Below are 20811 nucleotides of genomic sequence, written 5' to 3'. Positions count from 1 at the left end.
TCCAAGCAGGCTTTTTTGAAGAAATTGATAAAATGACCCTAAACTCCAAATGGTTACAAAAATTGACAGAGAAGACAAAATAATCTTGAAATACACTATTACATTTATAGTCAGGTGATTTTACACATGGAGACAAAAGCAATTCAACTGGGGAAAAAAAGTACCTTTACAATAAACTATGCAGGAACAACAGGATATTACATGTAAAATCCCATTATACCTTATATTAAGACCTCATGCATGATACACACATGACCTACACACAAGGGCCGAAACTATAAAACTCTTAGAACAAAATAAAGGATTGAATCTTTGTGATCTTTAGACCAAAGAACTGACACAACTCAACTTACTATAAATCTACAATAATCAAGACAATATGGTTTTGGAGAAAGAACAAATAGATCAATGGCACAGAACAGAGAAACCAGAAATAGACCTACAGACACGGAGTCAAATGATCTTTGAAGGAGAAGACTAATACAATGAAGCAAAAAAAGTCTTCCACAAAGGCTTAAATTACTGGACATTCATATACCAAAATAACCAGAATCAAGACATAGACCATATACTTTTCACAAAAGTCAACCAAGCTGGATCATAGTCCTAAATGTAAAAATGGAAAACTGCAATGGACTTCCTGGCAGTCCAGAGGTTAAGACTCCATGCTTTCCACACAGAGGACACAGGTTCAACCCTGGTCAGGGAACTACAATTTCATATGCCGTGCAGCGCAGCTGAGAGAAAAAAAAAGAATCTTATAAAACTCCTAAAAGACAATATAGGACAAAGTCCAGATGATCTTGGGTTTGGCTGAATAACAAAGCACGATCCACATAAGAAAGAACTGATATGCTGGACTTCACTAAAATTAAACATCCTTGATCTGTTCAACTCAATATACTAATTGAGTTAAATGTGATCATTAGATCTTTTACAAGGTATAAAACTAACCATTCAACTCCTGCTCAGTTTCCTAAACAATAGATCTCCAATGGCCGAAACTAGAAATTATGTCAGAACTGGGTTCCTTGCAACTAATTTTCTTAATCAGCACTGACAATATATTAACAGCTAAGATGTTCAAGCTGGATTTAGAAAAGGCAGAGGAACCACAGATCAAACTGCCAACATCCACTGGATCATCAAAAAAGCAAGAGAGTTTCAGAAAAATATCTACTACTGCTTTACTGAGTACACCGAAGCCTTTGACTGTGTCGATCACAACAAACTGTGGAAAATTCTTAAAACGATGGGAATACCAGACCACATGACCTGCCTCCTGAGAAATCTATATGCAGGTTGAGAAACAGCAGTTAGAACTGGACACGGAACAACAGACTGGTTCCAAATCAGGGAAAAGAGTACATTCAGGCTGTATATTGTCACCCCGCTTATTTAACTTATATGCAGAGTACATCATGAGAAATGCTGGGCTGGATGAAGCATAAGCTGGAATCAAGACTGCCCAGAGAAGCATCAGTAACCTCAGATATGCAGATGACACCACATTTATGGCAGAAAGCTAAGAAGAACTAAAGAGCCTCTTGAAGAAAGTGAACGAGGAGAGTGAAAAAGTTGGCTTAAAACTCAACATGCAGAAAATTAAGGTCATGGCATCTGGTCCCATCACTTCATGGCAAGTAGAAGGGGAAACAATGGAAAGAGTGACAGATTTTATTTTCTAAGAGCTCCAAAATCACTGCAGATGGTGACTACAGGCATGGAATTAAAAGATGCTTGCTCCTTGGAAGAAAAGCTATAACAAACCTAGACAGCATATTAAAAAGCAGAGACATTCCTTTGTCAACAAAGGTCCATCTAGTCAAAGCTATGGTTTTTCCAGTGGTCATGTATGGAAGTGAGGCTTGGACTATAAAGAAAGCTGAGCGCCAAAGAACTGATGCTTTTGAACTGCGGTGTTGGAGAATACTCTTTATAGTTCCTTGGACTGCAAGGAGATCCAACCAGTCCATCCTAAAGGAAATCAGTCCTGAATATTCATTGGAAAGACTGATGCTGAAGCTGAAGCTCTAGTACTCTGGCCACCTGATGCGAAGACCTCGCCTCAAGCGAGAGCGGCCAACGACCCCAAGAGGAGAACACCTGACACGGAGCCCACAGGGCGGGGGTCGTCCCAGCTGCCACCAGGTGCCCACAGCGGGGGTGAGGGGCGCACAGGGTAGAAGACCCTGTGCAATCACGTGCGGCAGCTAGAGCCTGATGCTGGGCAAGACTGAAGGTGGGAGGAGAAGGGGACAACAGAGGATGAGATGGTTGGATGGCATCAGCGACTCAATGGACATGAGTCTGAGTAAGCTCTGGGAGTTGCTAATGGACAGGGAAGCCTGATGTTGCAGAGTCGGACATGACTGAGCGACTGAACTGAGTTTCACTCCACTGCCATAGTCTTTGTCTTACATTTGAGCTAATCCACTCAAAGGAAGAAATGCTTGCCTGCAGTTCTTGAGCCAGCAAACAGCTGTCCAGGAACACACACAGGCAGAGAGACACACTCTTGTGCATCGTGACACAGGATCCCGTCCTGCAAGATTGAGACTCACTTTTCTTGACACAAGGAGCACTTGCCTTCAGCGACACTGCAGTCCTGCTTATCATTTTTAGATGACAGGTCTTCCAAAACCCTCACTACACTTTATTAAAACATTTTGTATGTGTGTATCTTTAGACAAATTCTGTTTCCAAACTCCCAGAGCACTATTTCCCTGTACAAAACAGTTGTTCTTCAGTCAAGTGAATTTTTCCGTAAAACAGAGACTTTAAAGTTGGCTACAATATACACAGCATAACTTTCCTTGATTTTCCCACATATCATTAATGTATTGATAGTTCCATATGGCCTGTTACTTTTTCAATCTGTCCCAGAGTTTTTAAATATTTTTTGTCCCCTCCACCAGATCCTCCCTGGTGGCTCAGATGGTAAAGTGTCTGCCTATAATTAGGGTAGATCAGGGTTCAATCCCTGCGTTAGAAAGATCCCCTGAAGAAGGAAATGGCAACCCACCCCAGTATTCTTGCCTGGAAAATCCCATGGATAGAGGAGCCTGGCAGGCTACAGTCCATGGAGTCGCAAAGAGTTGGACAAGACTGAGCAACTTTCTTTCTTTTCCCCTCGACCCCCAACAAAAACTGGAGCAAAACTTAAGATTGCAAAACACAAAGGGGAAATGTTTTTCAAAGCAAACCTAAGGTAATATGTGCCCCCTAACAGTCAAAAGGAATATACTGGAGATATAAAGCTGATTATTAGCATAAAGAGGAATTTAGACTAGGGTGGAAAGGATTAACCTCCCTGTGAGCTCTCCCCGCTCACTGTGACCCCTGCCCCGCTCACTGTGACCCCCTCTGGGCAAGAGGTCTGGGGACTCATTCCCCTTCCCAGCGTCTGACAGCTCACGTTCTGTCACATAAATGGAGTAGCGCCCCCCCCCCCCCCCGCCAAACCCCGAGTTTACACCCCAGGGGATGAATGAGTTCCTATCTGTACAGAGTCCCCAATGCATCCTCATGTCTGAAATGGCTGGTTCTCTACGTCCTTCTGCTGATCGTCCGCTCTTTTCTCTTAAACAGACCCCTATCCTCCAAGAAGGGACTAACACACACAGAAGAGGTTCAGTGAAACACCGTGTAACTTCCTGCACTGTAAGGAATAGATCAGATCAAGGAAAACAGAGCACAGCACAGACAGACAGCTGATCAAGCAGACTCCTACGAGCTCAGCAAACATGTGCTAGCTCCCAAGAGTGCTGTAAATGCATCCTCTTGTTCAATTCACTCATAGTCCATGTCCCCATTCTACAGGTGGACACAGTGAGATTCAAAGGAGTAAGTAACAGGCCTGAGATCGTCTGAAACTCGAGCCTGGATCTGTGACTCAACTAGGATGCATATTACTGCTTTCAGTCTATCAAGTGAGCAAATGTTCTAGAAAAGCAAATCAAACTCTAAACTAAGGAACAGCAGCAGTTCATTTAGAACAGTTCTAATAGCAGTTCTAGCACAAGTATCTCTACTTCAATAAATAATTAAGAAGCAGATACTTTGTATCTATAATATAGTCCATTAAAACTCTGTACCACTAATAATGTGCTGTGCTTAGTCCTGTCTGACTCTTTCCAACCCCATGGACTGTAGCCTGTCAGGTTCATCTGTCCATGGAATTCTCCAGGCAAGAATACTCGAGCAGGTTGCCGTGCCCTCCTCCAAGGGATTGTCCCAACCCAGGAATCGAACCGGGGTCTCCTGCATTGCAGGTGGATTCTTTACCAGCTGAGCTACTGAAATTTTCATGCTTTTACATTGGGAACACTTTTTGATGAGTAAATGTATTACTGCCTTATTATCTACACTTTAACAACACTGTAGTCAACAAAGATCAAATGGAGAACTCCCAACTAGCCTTAAGGAAAGTCAGCCACAATCTGAATGGAATCACAGGTTACAAGAGAAAATGACTGGGTTTCTTGATAAAACTCCCTCCCCACTAAGGCAAGCAGCTATCCCTTGGTTAGCAACAGCCTTGATGTACCATGTTTCCATGTATTCAACCCTCTTCTACAAAGTTATAAATGAAACTTTAAATGTCCTAAGTATTCCACTGCACTGTGGTAATATAAAGTAAAATTCCATTTCTAAAAGGCTCTTCTTTTCTTCCAAAAACACATTTACTTGACCTTCAGAGACACAGTGCCCTCAGCTACAAAAGTCACACAGGACCACAGCCACACGTCAGCCTGTGGAGGCTGGAAGGATATGGTTTGGAGGCAGGAAGTTCCAGCTGAGGACGTGGTTGGCCAAGGCGAGGTAGCGCTGGAACACGGACGACATCTGGGCGCTGAGGTGCTCCCGCCGGCTGAACTCCTGCAGCACCTCTACCGTCAGCAGGAAGATCTGGCGGAGGTCTTCCTCCTGTAGTCAATTAACCACATGTTCTCTGGTCAAACACTTATACAAAATACATTCCCTTTCAGAACCATAAAAGCAAGCAGAAACCTTAAAATTTCCAATGGAAAGCATGACTTCTTTAAGGACACCTTCCATTTTTAGGCCTGCCTGGAAGTTACATCACAGAATGCTCTCAAGTGATGCCATCTGAAGACACCACCGTCACTTACAGGCCACTCTCCAGAGAAGCAGGCCTGAGGTGAAGGTCAGTGGCTTCAGCGTGAGCCCCCCAATTGAAACCAGGGTCTTCACATAACTCACTTTGGAGCCAAACAATACACATGAAACAAAGAGCCCACGCCATCTGCAATAACACTGAAATACACAGCCCTTTCTGGCACACTGCCAGGCCTACTTTTAAGGCCACCAGAGTCATATCAACTGAATTAGTTCTATCTAAACACAATATGAATAAAATTGATAATCTGAGGACCTTAATAGTAGCATTTCCATTTTAAGACTAAAATTAAACAATCTTAAATCATCAACTATGTTCACCGAACCTACTGCTTTACTATATCCTATGAAATCACAACACAGATTTTCACGTATAGGCTATAATCAACTAGATAAAAGCAATGTTCTCACTCCACTAGGAACAAATTGAGTAAAAAGTGAATGATCTAATGATTAAAACATAAGAACAAAAATAACAGTACCTGGAAAACTCTTTTGCAGTTGCCATGGAACTCCATACTCAGTCCAATATTGCTCGTTTTACTTGAACTTGAGAATTCACTCAACAGTGCAGTGAGAATTGAACAGGCCAAAGTTTGCTGTAAGTATTCAATAACAAATGATCATGAATCACTGTTTTCCCATGCTTGGTTTCAATACAATATCCGTTCAACATAATGAAACACTTTTATCTCTGGTGTACCCATCATATCTTCTGCCACAAGAAAACCACACAGAACAGGGTAAAGATGAGCTCGCCGCTCCCGGTGGCCTTGGTATTGTAGGTATATCAGCTCACCCCAGTTATGGGAGACTCTAAGCCTGGCACTCAGGACGCCCTCCTACTGTTCCTCAACCACAGCATAAATGGTATTTTAAGATGATTGATATTTAATGCATTCTTTTGATTCACACAATCCATATCCCCATTTGACATTTGAAAGAAGTGAGAGTCAAAGGGCAACTCATCAAGGCCAACTGAGATCTGAACCCAGGTTTGTCTGACTCTAATTTCTGATGACTATAACCTGTATTTCCAAACAGCAGAAAAGTGAAACCGATTTTACAGTCTCCAAAATATTAGCCAGGTAGTACTGCTGAGTTTTTGCAACTGAAAACAAAGATTTTCCTTCTCAGTGGCTGTATCAACAGGCCCAACTATCAGCTCACTGCTTTTACTCACAGTGTCAAGGTACCATGACAGGGACGATACCACTCACTCTGGCAAGTTTCCAGAGGTCACACAGAAATATGCACACTACCTCTGAACAACCCAAAGATTAAAGTCAGGATGATACTATTTATGCAGCTTATACAACAGCTGAGCACAGTCCTACCCGCCCACCAACTGCAGCATCTCTGCTCAGAAATGCTTCTGATGTCCGTACCTTGACCTTACAGATGCTTGTCTCGGCCATCTTAGCAAATACACATAAAATTGAATTCCTAAAGATTACCATGCATTGATATTTGTTGAAGATGAAAGATGGTTACAGAGGTGACCAATATACTATTGGTAGTGTATCTGTACACTTTTGTAGTATTGGTATATTTTTGCATGTGTCTAATAAAAGTTTCCTCAAAGTTTACATTTTGTAAAAAAGAAATAAATTCCTACTGGCCTCTAAGTCTTAACTGATAAGTATGATGTATAATTAACAATTATGATAGCACAGTGACCCAGAGATTCAAGCAGCTTGTCAGAATTTTCCACACCAGAAAGCCCTAACAACATGGATTACGTGTGAATACCCTCAGGAATCCTGGGGTGTGCAGACCTGACTGCCTTTGACAGCAAGTCTTCTGACTATAGATATATAGCTTAAACACACACATTCACTTTATAACTGTACTTCAAAATACACATATGTTATAACATTAAAATATCCCCCTTTATCCAATCTTCAAGAAGAATGCGTAAGTTGGACTGCCTCTGCAGGGACCCAGGCACAGGGGGAGAAACGAGCGTTCAGAGCTTCTCTTAGAGCAACAGCTGACCACACTCCCTTCATCTCATAGTTGAAAGGGGCACAGACATGCACCAAGTGCAACCATCTTCACGTTTAGCTAACGAAACTGCAGTTGAAAAACTGGCTTCTTTTAAAACAGTGATTAATGATCGAAGTGCCAGCAATCAAAAGCTCACAGATACATTTAAGTGGCGTTGGGATCAACGATGAATGTAGTTTTTAAACACAGCTAGGTTCTGATAGGGAAAGTGGGTAGTAGTATGAAATACAAATTAATGAAATTCAAAAGGAAAAGTTAACTTACAAGGATCTAACATGATGGGTTACAAGATCCTATGATTCTGAAAACAATTTTTCCCCATACTTTTCACTTTTCTCTTACCCCTTCTAAATAAGACTTCAGTACACAGAAAGAAGACTATGAACAGATACCTAAATGTATAAGAAAATGTTTCTTACTGAAAAACGGAAACTAATTTTGGAATCTCAGGTGAAATAATCAATCTATTGAAAACGGGACTGATGCACAACTTATTCAAAAGCATGCAAACTGAAAAGAATCCAGAAGCACTCGTTAAATATAAACTTATCATCCTTACAAATTATCTATAATAGTTTTGCACAAGTAATCTACAACTTGCCACAAACTGTTTTTTAGTGCCAGATTATTTTGTTGTTCAGCTAAGTCTTGTCCGACTCTTTGCAACTCCATGGACTGCAGCGTGCCAGGCTTCCCTATCCTTCACTATTTCCTGGAGTTTGTTCAAACCCATGTCCACTGATTCAGTGACGCCATCCAACCATCTCAGCCTCTGCTGTCCACTTCTCCTTTTGCCCTCAATCTTTCCCAGCATCAGGGTATTTTCCAACTGAGTAGGATGGCTCTTCAAATCAGGTGGCCAAAGTACTGGAGCTTCAGCTTCAACATCAGTCCTTCCAGTGAATATTTAGGGATGATTTCCTTTAGGACTGACTGGTTTAATCTCCTTGATGTCCAAGGGATTCTCAAGAGTTTTCTCTAGCACCACAGTTCAGAAGTATCAACTCTTTGGTGCTCAGCCTTCTTTATGGTCCTACTGTCACATCCATTACATGTCTACTGGAAAAATCATAGCTTTGACTACATGGACCTTTGTTGGCAAAATGATGTCTCTGCTTTTTAATATGCTGTCTAGGTCTGTCATTGCTTTTCTTCCAAGGAGCAAGGGTCTTTTAACTTCATAACTGCAGTCTTCATCCACTGTGACTTTGGAGCCCAAGAAAATAAAATCTGTCACTGTTTCCACTTCTTCCCCAAACTATATTCCCCTCAAAACAGCATAAACTACAGCCATATATAAATTTTAGTAACATAACTCACTTTATTGTTTGAGTACATGCTGACTGAGCATGTAATCACAATAAAGATTTTTACATGAAATAAGCACTTCCTGGGAGTGCAAGCACAGGTCTGTGATGAGCAAGTGAAGGAGAAAGCAGGAACACAGACAGCACAGGACCTTCCTGAGGCCACTCCAGCCGAGGCGAAGGAAGCACGCTTAAAAGTAAGGCTCCTTTACCTACAAGCCTCAGCAGACACACAGGGAGTCCCCAGTGGGATGGGACTGCTTTTGCAACATCCCAGCACAATGCAGACTTTCACACCAATAAAGTACAAATTCACCCACAAAGGGAAGTGTATTCTTAACGCTGGATTGGCCAAAAAGTTCATAAACTGTTACAGGAAAATGGGAATGAATTTTTTGGCCAACTCAATACGTAAGTAAGAACAAATTACATTCTTACTGTAGACTTAGTTTGTTGACCATAAGAATATTTTGTTTTAATTTTTCTTCCTACAAAAATAACCATTGAGAAGTTACTACTGTAATGTGTTTGCTGCTAAGTCACTTCAGTCGTGTCCAACTCTGTGCGACCCCACAGACGGCAGCCCACCAGGCTCCCCCGTCCCTGGGATTCTCCAGGCAAGAACACTGGAGTGGGTTGCCATTTCCTTCTCCATAATGTGTTTACTGCTTTCCAATTTTTAAGTGCAGTTATACATTTTTTATTATAATACATTACCATTATCCCAGTGTACTGTTTTATATTCTACCTTTTCCACTTTCCAATTATGATACAAAAGGAAAAACTTTCAAAAACAAGTGGGTCCCTAGCAAATTCTCCATTCAAGGACTTAAATACTGGTGCTACCAGAAATCAAATACCCTGGCTTTAATCTACATAAAACCACCAGCTCTTTAAGAACTAAAGTTAAGTGAGATACTGTATCATTAAAAGATAACTGAGCAGTTTTATTCGCTCCTTAATGTGGAAGCCCCGCAAGGCTTTGAGATCAGCATCATTAATGATAATACTGTGGCCCAGAGGTGCCAGTTAACAGAAATCCCTGGAGAATGATCAACGTGAAGCATGGACTGTACACAGAAAGAGCGAGGTGCTCTGCACAGACCAGCAGGGCGCTCCTCCTGTTCACAGAGGACGCAGACACTTCCTGGTGTCTAAGACGAGTCACCCGTCTCCAGACAGCCTACCAACCAGATCCTACAAACACAAAGCACTGTGTGAACAGGGCAGGGCACTCAGGAGGCGGCCAGAAGAGCCTCAGAGAAGGGGAAGCTCCTTCTCAGGAAGAAGTGGAGAAAGGGGGGGCTCCAAAGTCCTCCCCTCTGCCGGCTCCAGGGGTCCCCCGAGGGCATAACCCCTCAACCCCCACAGCTCAATGCCTTCCAGGGCTAGGTCTTATTTCTGTTCTAGAGACAGCCGGGGATAGGTGTTATTGCTATACTAGAGACAGCCAGGGCTAGGTCTTATTTCTGTTCTAAAGACAGTCAGGGCTAGGTCTTATCGCTGTATTAGAGACAGTGACTCTAATACTTTGGGGGCCAGAAACAAAATCTGTGATCACTACAGCAGGAAACTCACTGAAACCAGATCAGAGGTGACTGACTGGCTGACTGGCAAGCAGCATACTGTGAGGCTCACACTGAAGTTGGCAATTGGGATGAAGCCGGTATAAAGGACAGTCAGTACAAAGAGGTGAACACGGCAATGCTTCATTTATCCAAAATCATAAAGACTAAGTATCTGTTGATCTTCCAAATGCAGCAAGCAAACGCTTTTAGTGAAACTTACTTCATGTAAAATTTTCCAAAACAACCATTTCTAAGGCAATTACTTATACATGGTGTGGTGACAAAGCGAGCACCAGGAATCCACTAAAACGCAAGGCGAGTTCCCAGCCCACGACACTGGGGGCAGAGCCCAGCCCTGCTGGACAGACGTGTGCCCACGGCTGTGCCCAGGCGCCGTCTGTGCCTGTCACTCGCTGCTGCTGGCAGTGTGACCAGCACTAACAAGCAGCCCCAAGCGACAGCTTTCATTTCCAATAACTAAGAAGCCAAATAATAATATTCATTACAAGTATACCCCAAATCAATTCTAAATGAAAACCCTCCGTGGGACTCTCCCTGTGGGCCAGGACAAGGGCCTTAAACCCTACTGTTTCATATTAAAAGGTCAGAAAAGCTGGGCCCTGATGGGCTGAGACTCAGCACATCTAGTGACGGAACCCAAGCACTTCATCTGTCCAGCCTCAACTCTCAGCCACAAAAGGGCTACACCTGGTCACCACAGAGGTCATGTGACTGCCCTAAGGTTCAGACTGGATGATGTGGGAAAATGCTACATAAATGCAGCATGTATGACAGGATAAAGTCAAACGGCAACAGCATCCTCATCATCATAAAAATAGCTTGTGTTGGCTTCTTCAGTCCTACTTCCTGACCGCTGACTACAATCCACCAAATTAAAATCACAGGGTAAGTTACCAGTTTAAAAAAGAAAACCAAAACTAAAGCATCGCTAGTGCTATAGAGTGCTTGCTCACCTAGGTTAGTAACCCAACCTGTGCCTGACACAACATTAACACAAGGGAAGGAAGAAAATGAGTGTGTTCCTAATTTTTTTTAAGCTACTGATGAATTTCAAAGACAAAACTTAATATGTAAAACAAGCAGAAGACATTCAGTGAGGTTTGGAAGTAATGAAAGAGTCTAAAATGTTTTCTTTCACTGAAGTACTAAAACTCACAAGTCAATTCACCAGCTAACAACTGAAGTAACTGCAGCCTTCACATTAGAAGTCTTAAAGTAGAATCCTCATTTCCAGTAAAAGACACTAATTTCACAGAAGTGGAAAGAACACCCTTCAGGGACCACGTGCCTCACTCTTCAGCTTACTGTCACCAGAACAAGATACTCACACACTAACCAGCTGACAAAATACAATACTCTTGTTCAGAGAGAACTGTCTCTTATAATAGCCTGGCTCTTGCCCCCGGAGCTTTATTACCAAGAATAAACTTTATGAAAGGTTGCCATACATAAAGCAGACCTCCAGCTGCTCCTCTAAGCAAACATCAATGAGACTTGTGATAAGAGAGATTAAGCTGCTATCACGTCCACCGGCAGCCAGGAATTTCTCACCCTCTTCTCTCTAGCATGGCAAAGAGGAAGAAAGGAGGCTTAAACCACACATTCAACAGCTTTCAGAGTGACTTACACAGGCCGACTGCTTTCAAAGGAAATAAACATGAAATAGGTTAAAAACTTAGCTTGAATGTTAATTAAAATACAACATTTAGCCACTTTCCTTGGGAAGCTAGGCCTCCTAAGAACTCCTCCAAGGGGTGACCCCCTGCCCTCAGGACAAAGCAGCCCAGCGGGAGGCCTGTGGACACCAGGAGGGGACACACAGGACAGAGACCCGCACACGTACCGCTTACAAAGACAGCACAACACACAGACAACTGCACGGTCTGAACAGGAAGCTGTGTAACTCACAAAATGCAGAGAACAAAGACCACAGGGCACTTCCCAAAATGTTTAAAGGAAACATGCTGGGCATATGCTCTTAAAATACACAATTAGCTTTCATTCACGGATAATAGCATAAATACTTTCTTCCGGTTTTCAACACTTAAAATGCCACTGGATAGAAAAAGACGACAGCATGTCCTAAGATCCTGTAAAGAAAGGGGTGTGAGGCCATGAGGGACACAGCATTTGCCAAGTGCTCTTAATGCTGCCTTTCCCACACTGGTCAATCACCACCCAGAGAAGTTAAACCATTTCTCAAGTAAGGGAGGTAGTTTACCACCACTGACAAATGGCGGAGCTAGGACGTGAACCGAAGTATGAATCCAGAGTCGAAATCCATGCTGTAGCATATGATCCTGCCCCAAACGCGTTCACACTCGCAACTTCACTAGCACGATGCTGGACCAGAAGCTACACTCAGAAAGCAAGGGGGAGAGCCAGAACTGAGTTAGCTAATAGTCAATTAGCCAAAGTGACTAATTTCTAGTCAATTAGGGATGACAGGAAGCATCGTTCTTAAAAGGGTAAAGTTAGTCAGCTAACCTAGGAATTCATGAGGTCAACCCTTTCTTTCATTCAGAGAAAACCAGTTACTGCTTCAAGTATCTCTAAAATCATCTTTATACCAAAAGTTTCTAGCCACCATCATCAGTTTTCCCATTTTATCATTTTGCTTTCTTATCAAAGTTTTAAACCTCTTCTCCACTGCTATTCGTGTCTCCAAGACTAGGAAAATCTTATGCAAACTCTTGAAGCACTGGCACAAATCCTTAGCAGCTGAGAAGACAGGAAGACAGACTAAAACGTTTCCTGGTCTGCAGCCTCATCTTTAAACCTGCTGAAGAACAGGCATAGCTCCAGGCACACGTCTTAAACTTGCCATATAAATGCAGGAATGCTTTCCAAGTTCAACATTTTCAGTGTCATCACCAAACCAAATTCATCTAGCAATCTTGAAATCAAGTTCTACATCCCACTACTGACTTCCTGCTACTATAAAAGTCCTGTTAGGAGAAATTTAACTTTAGAAAACTCCTCCTGTTTTGGAGTAGTTCCTGAGAATATTAAATTTACACATTCCTCTCAAAGGGAATGTACTATCAACAGCGCAAAATATTCTCTAACTAAACAGCTACATCTGTTTCAAGCATTCTCAGAACATCGGTTATTTCAGTGGCTCTAAGAAACCAATCGCCATTTGCAGTGGGCCTACTTTCTGGGGTGGGTCAGGGTTGGTTACCCAGGGGGAGAGAGAGGAGGGCACAATTCCCAATTCCTGGCGTGTGTGCACTCCTGACAGCAAGGGCTCCGGGCCTTCACTTTCAGCATCCGGAGGCTACCGTGGTGAACGAGAACAGAGTAGAAATCCCACCTCGACACTGACACTTCAGCTGACAGGATCACCAACGACAATCAACAACAATCCCAGAGCCACTGCTAAGTTCCTCAAGTTCACCTCCTGGTCGTCACAGTGAGCTGGAATCTTGTCCTGCACACAAGTCACCTGAGACAGAGAGTCGCTAAGTAAAATCAAAGTTACAAAGAGGAGCCTGTTCAGAGTCGGGGCTGGGATGGTATTTCCAAGGGGCAGCCTCAGCTCCAACCTTTTCCCTAAGAGTTCCGGCCAGACAAGCTGCCACATGACTTCCCCATGACCATCAGTGAGGCCCTCGCTGGAAAAGAGGCAGGAAAGGCTAACAAAATCCATGCAACTGTGGGACGCTAGATACACAACAAATGCAGGCCCTGAGGTGCCAGTGTCTCAAGAGCAAAGCTCTTCACCAGAAGTGGGAGACTCCATCTACCTACAGAGGATTTTGAGAGCGTATTCCCAGGTATCTTTACCTTGGAAACTGTTAATGGAATCTTATCTGCAGACTATTTTCAACAGAGCTCTTCACTACATAAAGTCAAAGTAACTCATAAAGTATAATGATTCAAACATGCACATCTTTGAAGTTGTTAGCTTTATATGAACAATTAAACTAGAATACTACGATTAAATGGAAGGAATATAGAATAGGATCTTTAGACTAAAAAGTCTCTAGACTACAGGGTCCAATTCAGTTGTCTTTTGCAATATGTGGCTATCTTGAATTCAAATAAAATTTAATTTAAAAATTCAGCTCCTCAGTCACACAAGCCATATTTCAAATACTCAGAAGCTGTATGTGCCACAGGCTGGAGAGTGAAGACAGAACATCTGCATCAACATAGCGACTTCTACCAATAGCACGGCTCCTGGAAGAAACCAGCCACAACGCAACATAGCACGCCATCTACAGTCAACCACAAACGCTCTGTATCTTTACTGTGTGGTTGTTCACTGGCACACAGAACTGTCACAACTCAATGCGTGAAGTAATGCATGGACTTTACTCCTCGATAAAGCTGATAAGAAAAACTCCAAAGGAAAAACAAGAAATACCTAGGGCAGATATAGGAAATTCCTTCAGTGGAGACCTCACTGGGTCAGTCCCAGAAGGAGTGAGAGGTGAGCATGCACACACGTGTGCGTCTCTTGGAAGTGGCAGAAGACACCCAAACACTGTGGAAGGGAAGGGACAGGGCCCACGGTCCTCCTAAAATGACCTCACACCACAAGTCACGTAACACCACCCTGCTCACTGGGGGACGACTAGACACCATCCACATAGAGACGTAAGGGGCAGAGCCTCAAAGACACTTTTCAAATGATTAAGGAAAAGGAACTGGGAAAGAGAAAAGATGACCCAAAATACTGAAAGGTTTAACACCTGAGAACCAGCTGAGCCAGGTACTGCCAACCCTAACTGGACACAAACTAAATCTCCCCCAGCGGATAAAGTCAGCAACTCCAGCCAAGAACCACAGCCCACCACTCTCTAAACTGACTGGTTCTCATAGGCAACAGGAAATGGAAAGGTAAAAACCAGCCAGGCTTCCCAGAAAACTCAGGTGTACAGTCACACCTGGTAGTCACAGCATGCCTTCACCTATTATTATTGCAACACTTAAGAACTTTCATGTCAGATATCATTTTCATATTTACTCCACACATTTCCAAATCCTTGTGAAAGGTTTATTAAAAATGGGGGGAAATGTTCAACAGAAGGGTAATGGTTAAGAATATTATGGTATATTAGCTTGTAATATTGGACACCATTAAATAGGATTATGAAAACTATACAAGGTTTATGAACTTATGATTATGAATCCTGGTAACACAGAAAAACAAAATCAAATGAAAAAGCAAAGTACACTCTACCCACAATATGTACACATATAAAAGAAGGACTAGAAGAAAACATGAACAAACAAATTACTTGATTTATCAGACTGTGCCTTTTTTTAATGTAGATACCCATTATTGTTGCTGTAACAGCATTAGTGTAATATAAAATAAAACTTTAAAATTTACAAATATTTAAGCACACTTACCACAGTGGGGTTGCCACTACTTATCAACTGGCTGACTTCATGAAAAATGCTTTTGCAGTCAATTGATTTATCTAATGATCCTCGTTTTACAATTACTGCTACTGCTAATAGAATCTGTTCCCGAACATACTTTTGGAGGCTGTAAAACACAAAAATCATTGTGAAAGCTTTTACACAAATCCAATATAAGAATACTCCCAGATACCTCACTGTGACTGCAGCTGCTAGCAGCATGGCTCACAGCTAAGGTGGCGTGCTCCTGGTCACACACTGGTCTACTGCAGAGTCCGGGACTCGAATCCACACTTCAACAGCGATGGTGTGACCCTGGGCAAGCCCCTTCACACTCAGAGCCTCAGTCTCCTCATGAAATGGGGGTAAGAGTAACAGGGCTGTCACGACAAGGACTGCCCACTCTCAGCTTCGCAGCCCATGCACACTAAGCGCCATGGCAACTCCGGGCAACCTTGCCAGACAGACATGCTGTGGCCTCGTCTCCATCTCCATCACCGCTAACATGGAAAGCTAACCTGCTAGCTAGCCAAGACACAACACTATGAAAACATACACACTCTTCAAAACCTGTTTGTACAGATAGGAACACGAAAAAAGTCTTTGTATCTAAGCTCTGTTCTTCAGTGTGGTGGCAGAAACACCTGTCTCAGATGAAGCCTCCTACAAAGCCTGTTGGGCCACAGGGGCATACAGACTTAACTGCCTTTTCACAACCATTTCTTAAAAGGAAGGCTTGGAAAACCTAACTCTGAATTTCATAACCCAGCCTCTAGAACTTCACACAGATTCAATAACTACGTGCCCCTGGGACAAAACCCAAACTCCCCAATGGGGCTCGTGGCAGGAAGACCCGCCCCAGCCTCCCCGACCCCTTGCCATCCAGCACAAGAACAAACAGCACTTGCTCTACTCTGAAAGGTGTCCCCATGTGGACATAAAAGGTAGAGCCCCCACTTTTAAGGCGGTTCCTGGGCCTCCCTCCAGCTCAGCCCCTCCACTCACTCTCACAACTGCAGCTACACTGAACCTCCCTCAGGGCCGGCCCACCTCTCTCTGCACCTGGCTGGTCATCCAGAGGAGGGCTCCCCACACCACACACAACACGAAGTGTCTGTTTCTGCAGAGGTTAGCTGTGTCTCCCTGGTTGGTTGCCATGCCGAGCATGGTGCTGTGCTACTGCTACTGCTGCTAAGTCGCTTCAGTCGTGTCCGATTCTGTGTGACCCCATAGACGGCAGCCCACCAGGCTCCCCCGTCCCTGGAATTCTCCAGGCAAGAACAATGGAGTGGGTTGCCATTTCCTTCTCCAATGCATGAAAGGGAAAAGTGAAAGTGAAGTTGCTCAGTCATGTCCGACTTTGCGACCCCAGGGACTGCAGCCTAGCAGGCTCCTCCATCCATGGGATTTTCCAGGTAAGAGTACTGGAGTGGGTTGCCATTGCCTTCTCCAGCATGGTGCTGTGGTCCCATGGAAAAAGCACACTGCCTGTCACACAATAGGCATTTACCAGACATTCATCCAAATGAACAAAGATATCTTGCTCTATCAAGAATGAAGAGAAAAACATTCCTTCAAAACAGACCTGAAGGATTCATTAAGCAAATAAAAGCAAAGGCCCTACTGTGTGCAAGAATGTGAGGTGACCAAGGGGAATGTCTGTACTTCTGGGGGACACAACAGTTTGAAACAATCACTGCCACTAGAAAGGTACACAGAGCTAGTTTTAAAGATTACTGCTGGGACTCTATGACCCTACGGACTGTATGCCACCAGGCTCATCTGCCCATGGAAAAATTCCAGGCAAAAATACTGGAGTGGGTAGCCTTTCCCTTCTCCAGGCGATCTTCTCAACCCAGGGATCGAACCCGTGTCTCCTGCACTACAGGCAGGTTCTTCACCATCTGAGCCACCAGGGAAGCCCAAATCACTAGAGAACAATAATACCTAACATTTATTAAGTGCTTATGATCTGTCTTTATATAAACTAACTTCACAAAAATAATACATCTAATCCTCACAATCTTTTGAGTAAAGTACAACTATTCACTATTTAATAATCAGACAACTAACACACAAAGACGTTAATTTGCCCAAAGCCACGGAGTTAGTAAGAGGCACAAGGGGGACTCGTAGTCCTGTTCTCAATCACTATGCTATATGCCTCTAAAAAGTGTACCCTGCATTTCACTCATAGATTGGAGGCAACAATAGAAGAGAAAGGAAAACGCTGGTGCCTGCAGTGGGAGATACACAACGGTAAGTATGTATTAGTCTACAGTCCCTAACCTGTAGCTCTCGACCCATGCGGCACATCAAAAGCTTTAACTTGACTCTGATCCACTCACAGGACATTCTACAAGATTAAAACATCTGTGACATGAAAGTCCAAAAAAGGCAGAACTGTTTTAGATTAAACGAGACACAACAACTAAATACAACACATAATCTGTGGTTAAATCCTGAATCCAAAAGTAACCTAACAAAGATAAAAGGGATATAAGCAGCACTATTGAGACAACTGGGAAGGTCAGAATTATAATAATGTAAATACAGAGTTACATCAAGAGCACTGAGATGTGGGGTTTAGGGGTGGGAGTCACTGAATCGCTGTCTGAGCCTCTGCTAGGGAGAAGGCACGTGGCATGGTCACAGCACTCCTCTTTCCACTTGTCTGAACACTTTTTTTCCCAAAAAGTAAGTGTGGGAGACAATATATAAGTGAACTATTTCCATGTGGAAACCGACAATCAACTCTAAAATAGCTCCTGAACTCACTGGAATTATTATGGTGAGATGATGTTGGATAACACAAGAGATGACATGCACACACAACTGAAATCTGCCAAGCTGAAAGGCTGGGTGAGTGGGCACGTACGGGTGGGGAAGCAGAGACGTGTGATAAATGAACAGCTCCAGGTTGGGGCAGGGGGGCCATCTGTGTGTGTATATGGTGGTGGTGGGGGTGGGGTGGACTGTGATACAAGGGGAGGCTTCAGGGCAAGTTGACAGAAACATCCAAAAGTGTTCACTAAACAACGAATTTAAATAAAGGAAGAAAAACAGCATGAAGGAGAAGAGAATGGTCTGAAACAGGAGCAAATTTTCCTTATGCTGTTAAAACTGAAACAAGCCACACCCTCAATCGGAGACAAACACCTTTGCTCATCCCTGGAACATGTTATCCTTCCAATCTGTGATGCTAACAGGCTGAGTCACACTGGGATTTTTCTCTTGTGCGTTCTTCTACATGAAGCACTTACTAGCACTTTACTGAGTGCCAAGCACTGTGAACTCAGAGACTGCTAGTGAACCGGGCAGGAACAAAGCCACATGGAACACTCTGACATATCTTTTAGGCTGTGTGCATCTCCGTCACCACGACCAGCATCCTTAATCACCAGCAGTTCTCATTATGTAACATTTCTACATTGAGTGTGAAAATAAATATCTGTGCAAAAAGTGTTCAACTGCACAAACTGCACACAATGAACGATGCCTCTCCTTAGGAGACTTGGGATTGAGGGGACTTAAAAAAAAAAAAAAGATATACAGTAAATGAGTTTCTCCCAAAACCTGTATGGCCAGTAGTTTTCCTCATTTGTTTCTAAATCATACAGGCAATGAATTCACACAATCTTGTAAAATTTTTAAGCAATACAATGTGTATACTGTAAAAAGAAAACTTACTCTCACCCCATCCCTCAGACCTGACCCCTCTCCACAGGAAACTTAACAAGAATGCAGTGCTTTCTGCTCTACGACCTTCCCAACACGGCTGTCTCTATGTACATGTTAATGTACATGTTAATGGTGCCTGACTTCCCCCAACCCTCATGGCTACTCACCTATGTCTTATAATATACACGAAGAACCAAAAGAAGCACAAGTAAGTATAAAGGATTTTCAACCGAATCAAAGATCAACTTTTATTTATAAACAAAATTCTGGAACTGAACAACAAAAAGCCCTAACATCCAAGCACAATCTATTCAAACAAATGAAACCCAGTGTCACAAGCTTATAGTAAAAAAAATCTTCCTTCATTAAGTTTCAAAACAACCTACAATCATATGTACGTGAATTTTTAAGATATGAGCCCACACAGAGCTTAACCATAAACATCAGTGACTGAAAAGCAAAGGAAAACCCAGCCCGAGGATGGGCTGAGAGCAGGTACTCACTGAGGCCTCTGCAGGACGTAGGTCAGGAGGAAGGTGCGCAGGGACTCGATACTGCCCTTCTCCAGGAGAATCCACTCTCGGACCACGGCCTCCATGATGGCTGTGGCAGCTTGGAAGAGGACATAGTCCACTTTACTCGTTTCTGGGGAAGAAACCAGACACTATCTTTAAATAGCATCCCACCTTCCCCTGCGCATTCTGAGTTTATTAATTTTAAAGAGAACTTTCAGACAAGGAATGAGATGGTTACCTGTTCCTTTTTTATCCAGTGACCTTGCTCTAGCACCACAAAGAGGTTAGTTCCTCTCAGAAGACACCTCAGGCAGGTGGCAGCTAGTCACCGATCACAACTGTCACAAACTTTCCTCACCTCTCTTCAACTGTTACTTCCAAAGCATGAAGAACTAAAAAATAACACAGCTTTAACAAAAATAAAATAAAAATAGAAAGCAATCAGAAAACGTTCTAAGAGATTCTCACCCTGTGCAAAACAGAACTTTGTATCTGCAGAGAATCTGACAAATGAGCCTCTGAACATTACTATCTGAGATGAGCCATGCTGTCAAGATATTTCAAGCTTGTTATGTAATTAAGCTTTGAGCAGGATGGCCCATCTCCAATACCAAGTTCAGAAATGAGCACAATCACGTTCAGGTTCTTTTCCTCAAAATGTTTAAAAAATAAAAAAGTCACATTTACACAAGGTGAGAAGTTCTTGTGAATTTTCTGATTGCAGTAGTGATCAAACTGAGTAAAATCCCAAAGCTACACTCAGAAAGATCCAGCTTTAATGAGCAAGTTATAGCATCTGCACTGAACCCGCTTCTGAGGGGAAACCAGACACCATCTTTAAACAGCAGCTCATCTTCCCCTGCGCATTCTGCGCTTATTTATTCATTTTAAACAGAACTTTTAGACAAGGAAGGAGATGGTTACCTGTTCTTTTTTTACCCAGTGAACTAAAACTGAATCAGGAGAGTTTAAAAAAAAAGAAAATAGAAAATTAACATACTGAAGAAACGCTTTACATTAATTTTCTATTTTTTTCTTTTACTCATCAACACCACTATTATCGGTTTCCAAAGCAGGAGCATCAAAAGGGAGAAACAGTCAAAATGAAGTCAAGAAAAAGTAGAAATTTTCTGAAGCTCTTCAAAATAACCATCATGTGCAACCCATACAGAGTCTGATCCGACTCCGGGT

The 20811-nt window shown here is 42.9% G+C and overlaps 1 protein-coding gene across 4 annotated transcripts in view; it reads right to left on the bottom strand.

Annotated features, from left to right (window-relative positions):
• XPO4 (exportin 4) overlaps positions 1 to 20811 on the bottom strand; it is a 90782-nt gene that overhangs the window by 49062 nt on the left and 20909 nt on the right. For 2 of the 4 annotated variants that reach the window (XM_060394484.1, XM_060394485.1), the window contains exons 2-6: positions 19859 to 20012; positions 19609 to 19769; positions 15413 to 15551; positions 5625 to 5741; positions 4777 to 4929 (exon numbers count right to left, since the gene is read on the bottom strand). In XM_060394484.1, coding sequence (XP_060250467.1) covers positions 4777 to 4929; positions 5625 to 5741; positions 15413 to 15551; positions 19609 to 19703 — 504 coding nt within the window. In that variant the 5' untranslated portion in view covers positions 19704 to 19769; positions 19859 to 20012. The remainder of the gene's footprint in view (positions 1 to 4776; positions 4930 to 5624; positions 5742 to 15412; positions 15552 to 19608; positions 19770 to 19858; positions 20013 to 20811) is intronic. The other 2 variants (XM_060394482.1, XM_060394483.1) reach the window with 2 other exon arrangements.

The sequence above is a fragment of the Ovis aries genome, chromosome 10, assembly GCF_016772045.2.
Source record: "Ovis aries strain OAR_USU_Benz2616 breed Rambouillet chromosome 10, ARS-UI_Ramb_v3.0, whole genome shotgun sequence".
NCBI classification, from domain to species: domain Eukaryota; kingdom Metazoa; phylum Chordata; class Mammalia; order Artiodactyla; family Bovidae; genus Ovis; species Ovis aries.
The sequence above is the reverse complement of the archived record's forward strand: the minus strand, read 5'-3'. Positions and strand labels throughout refer to the sequence as shown.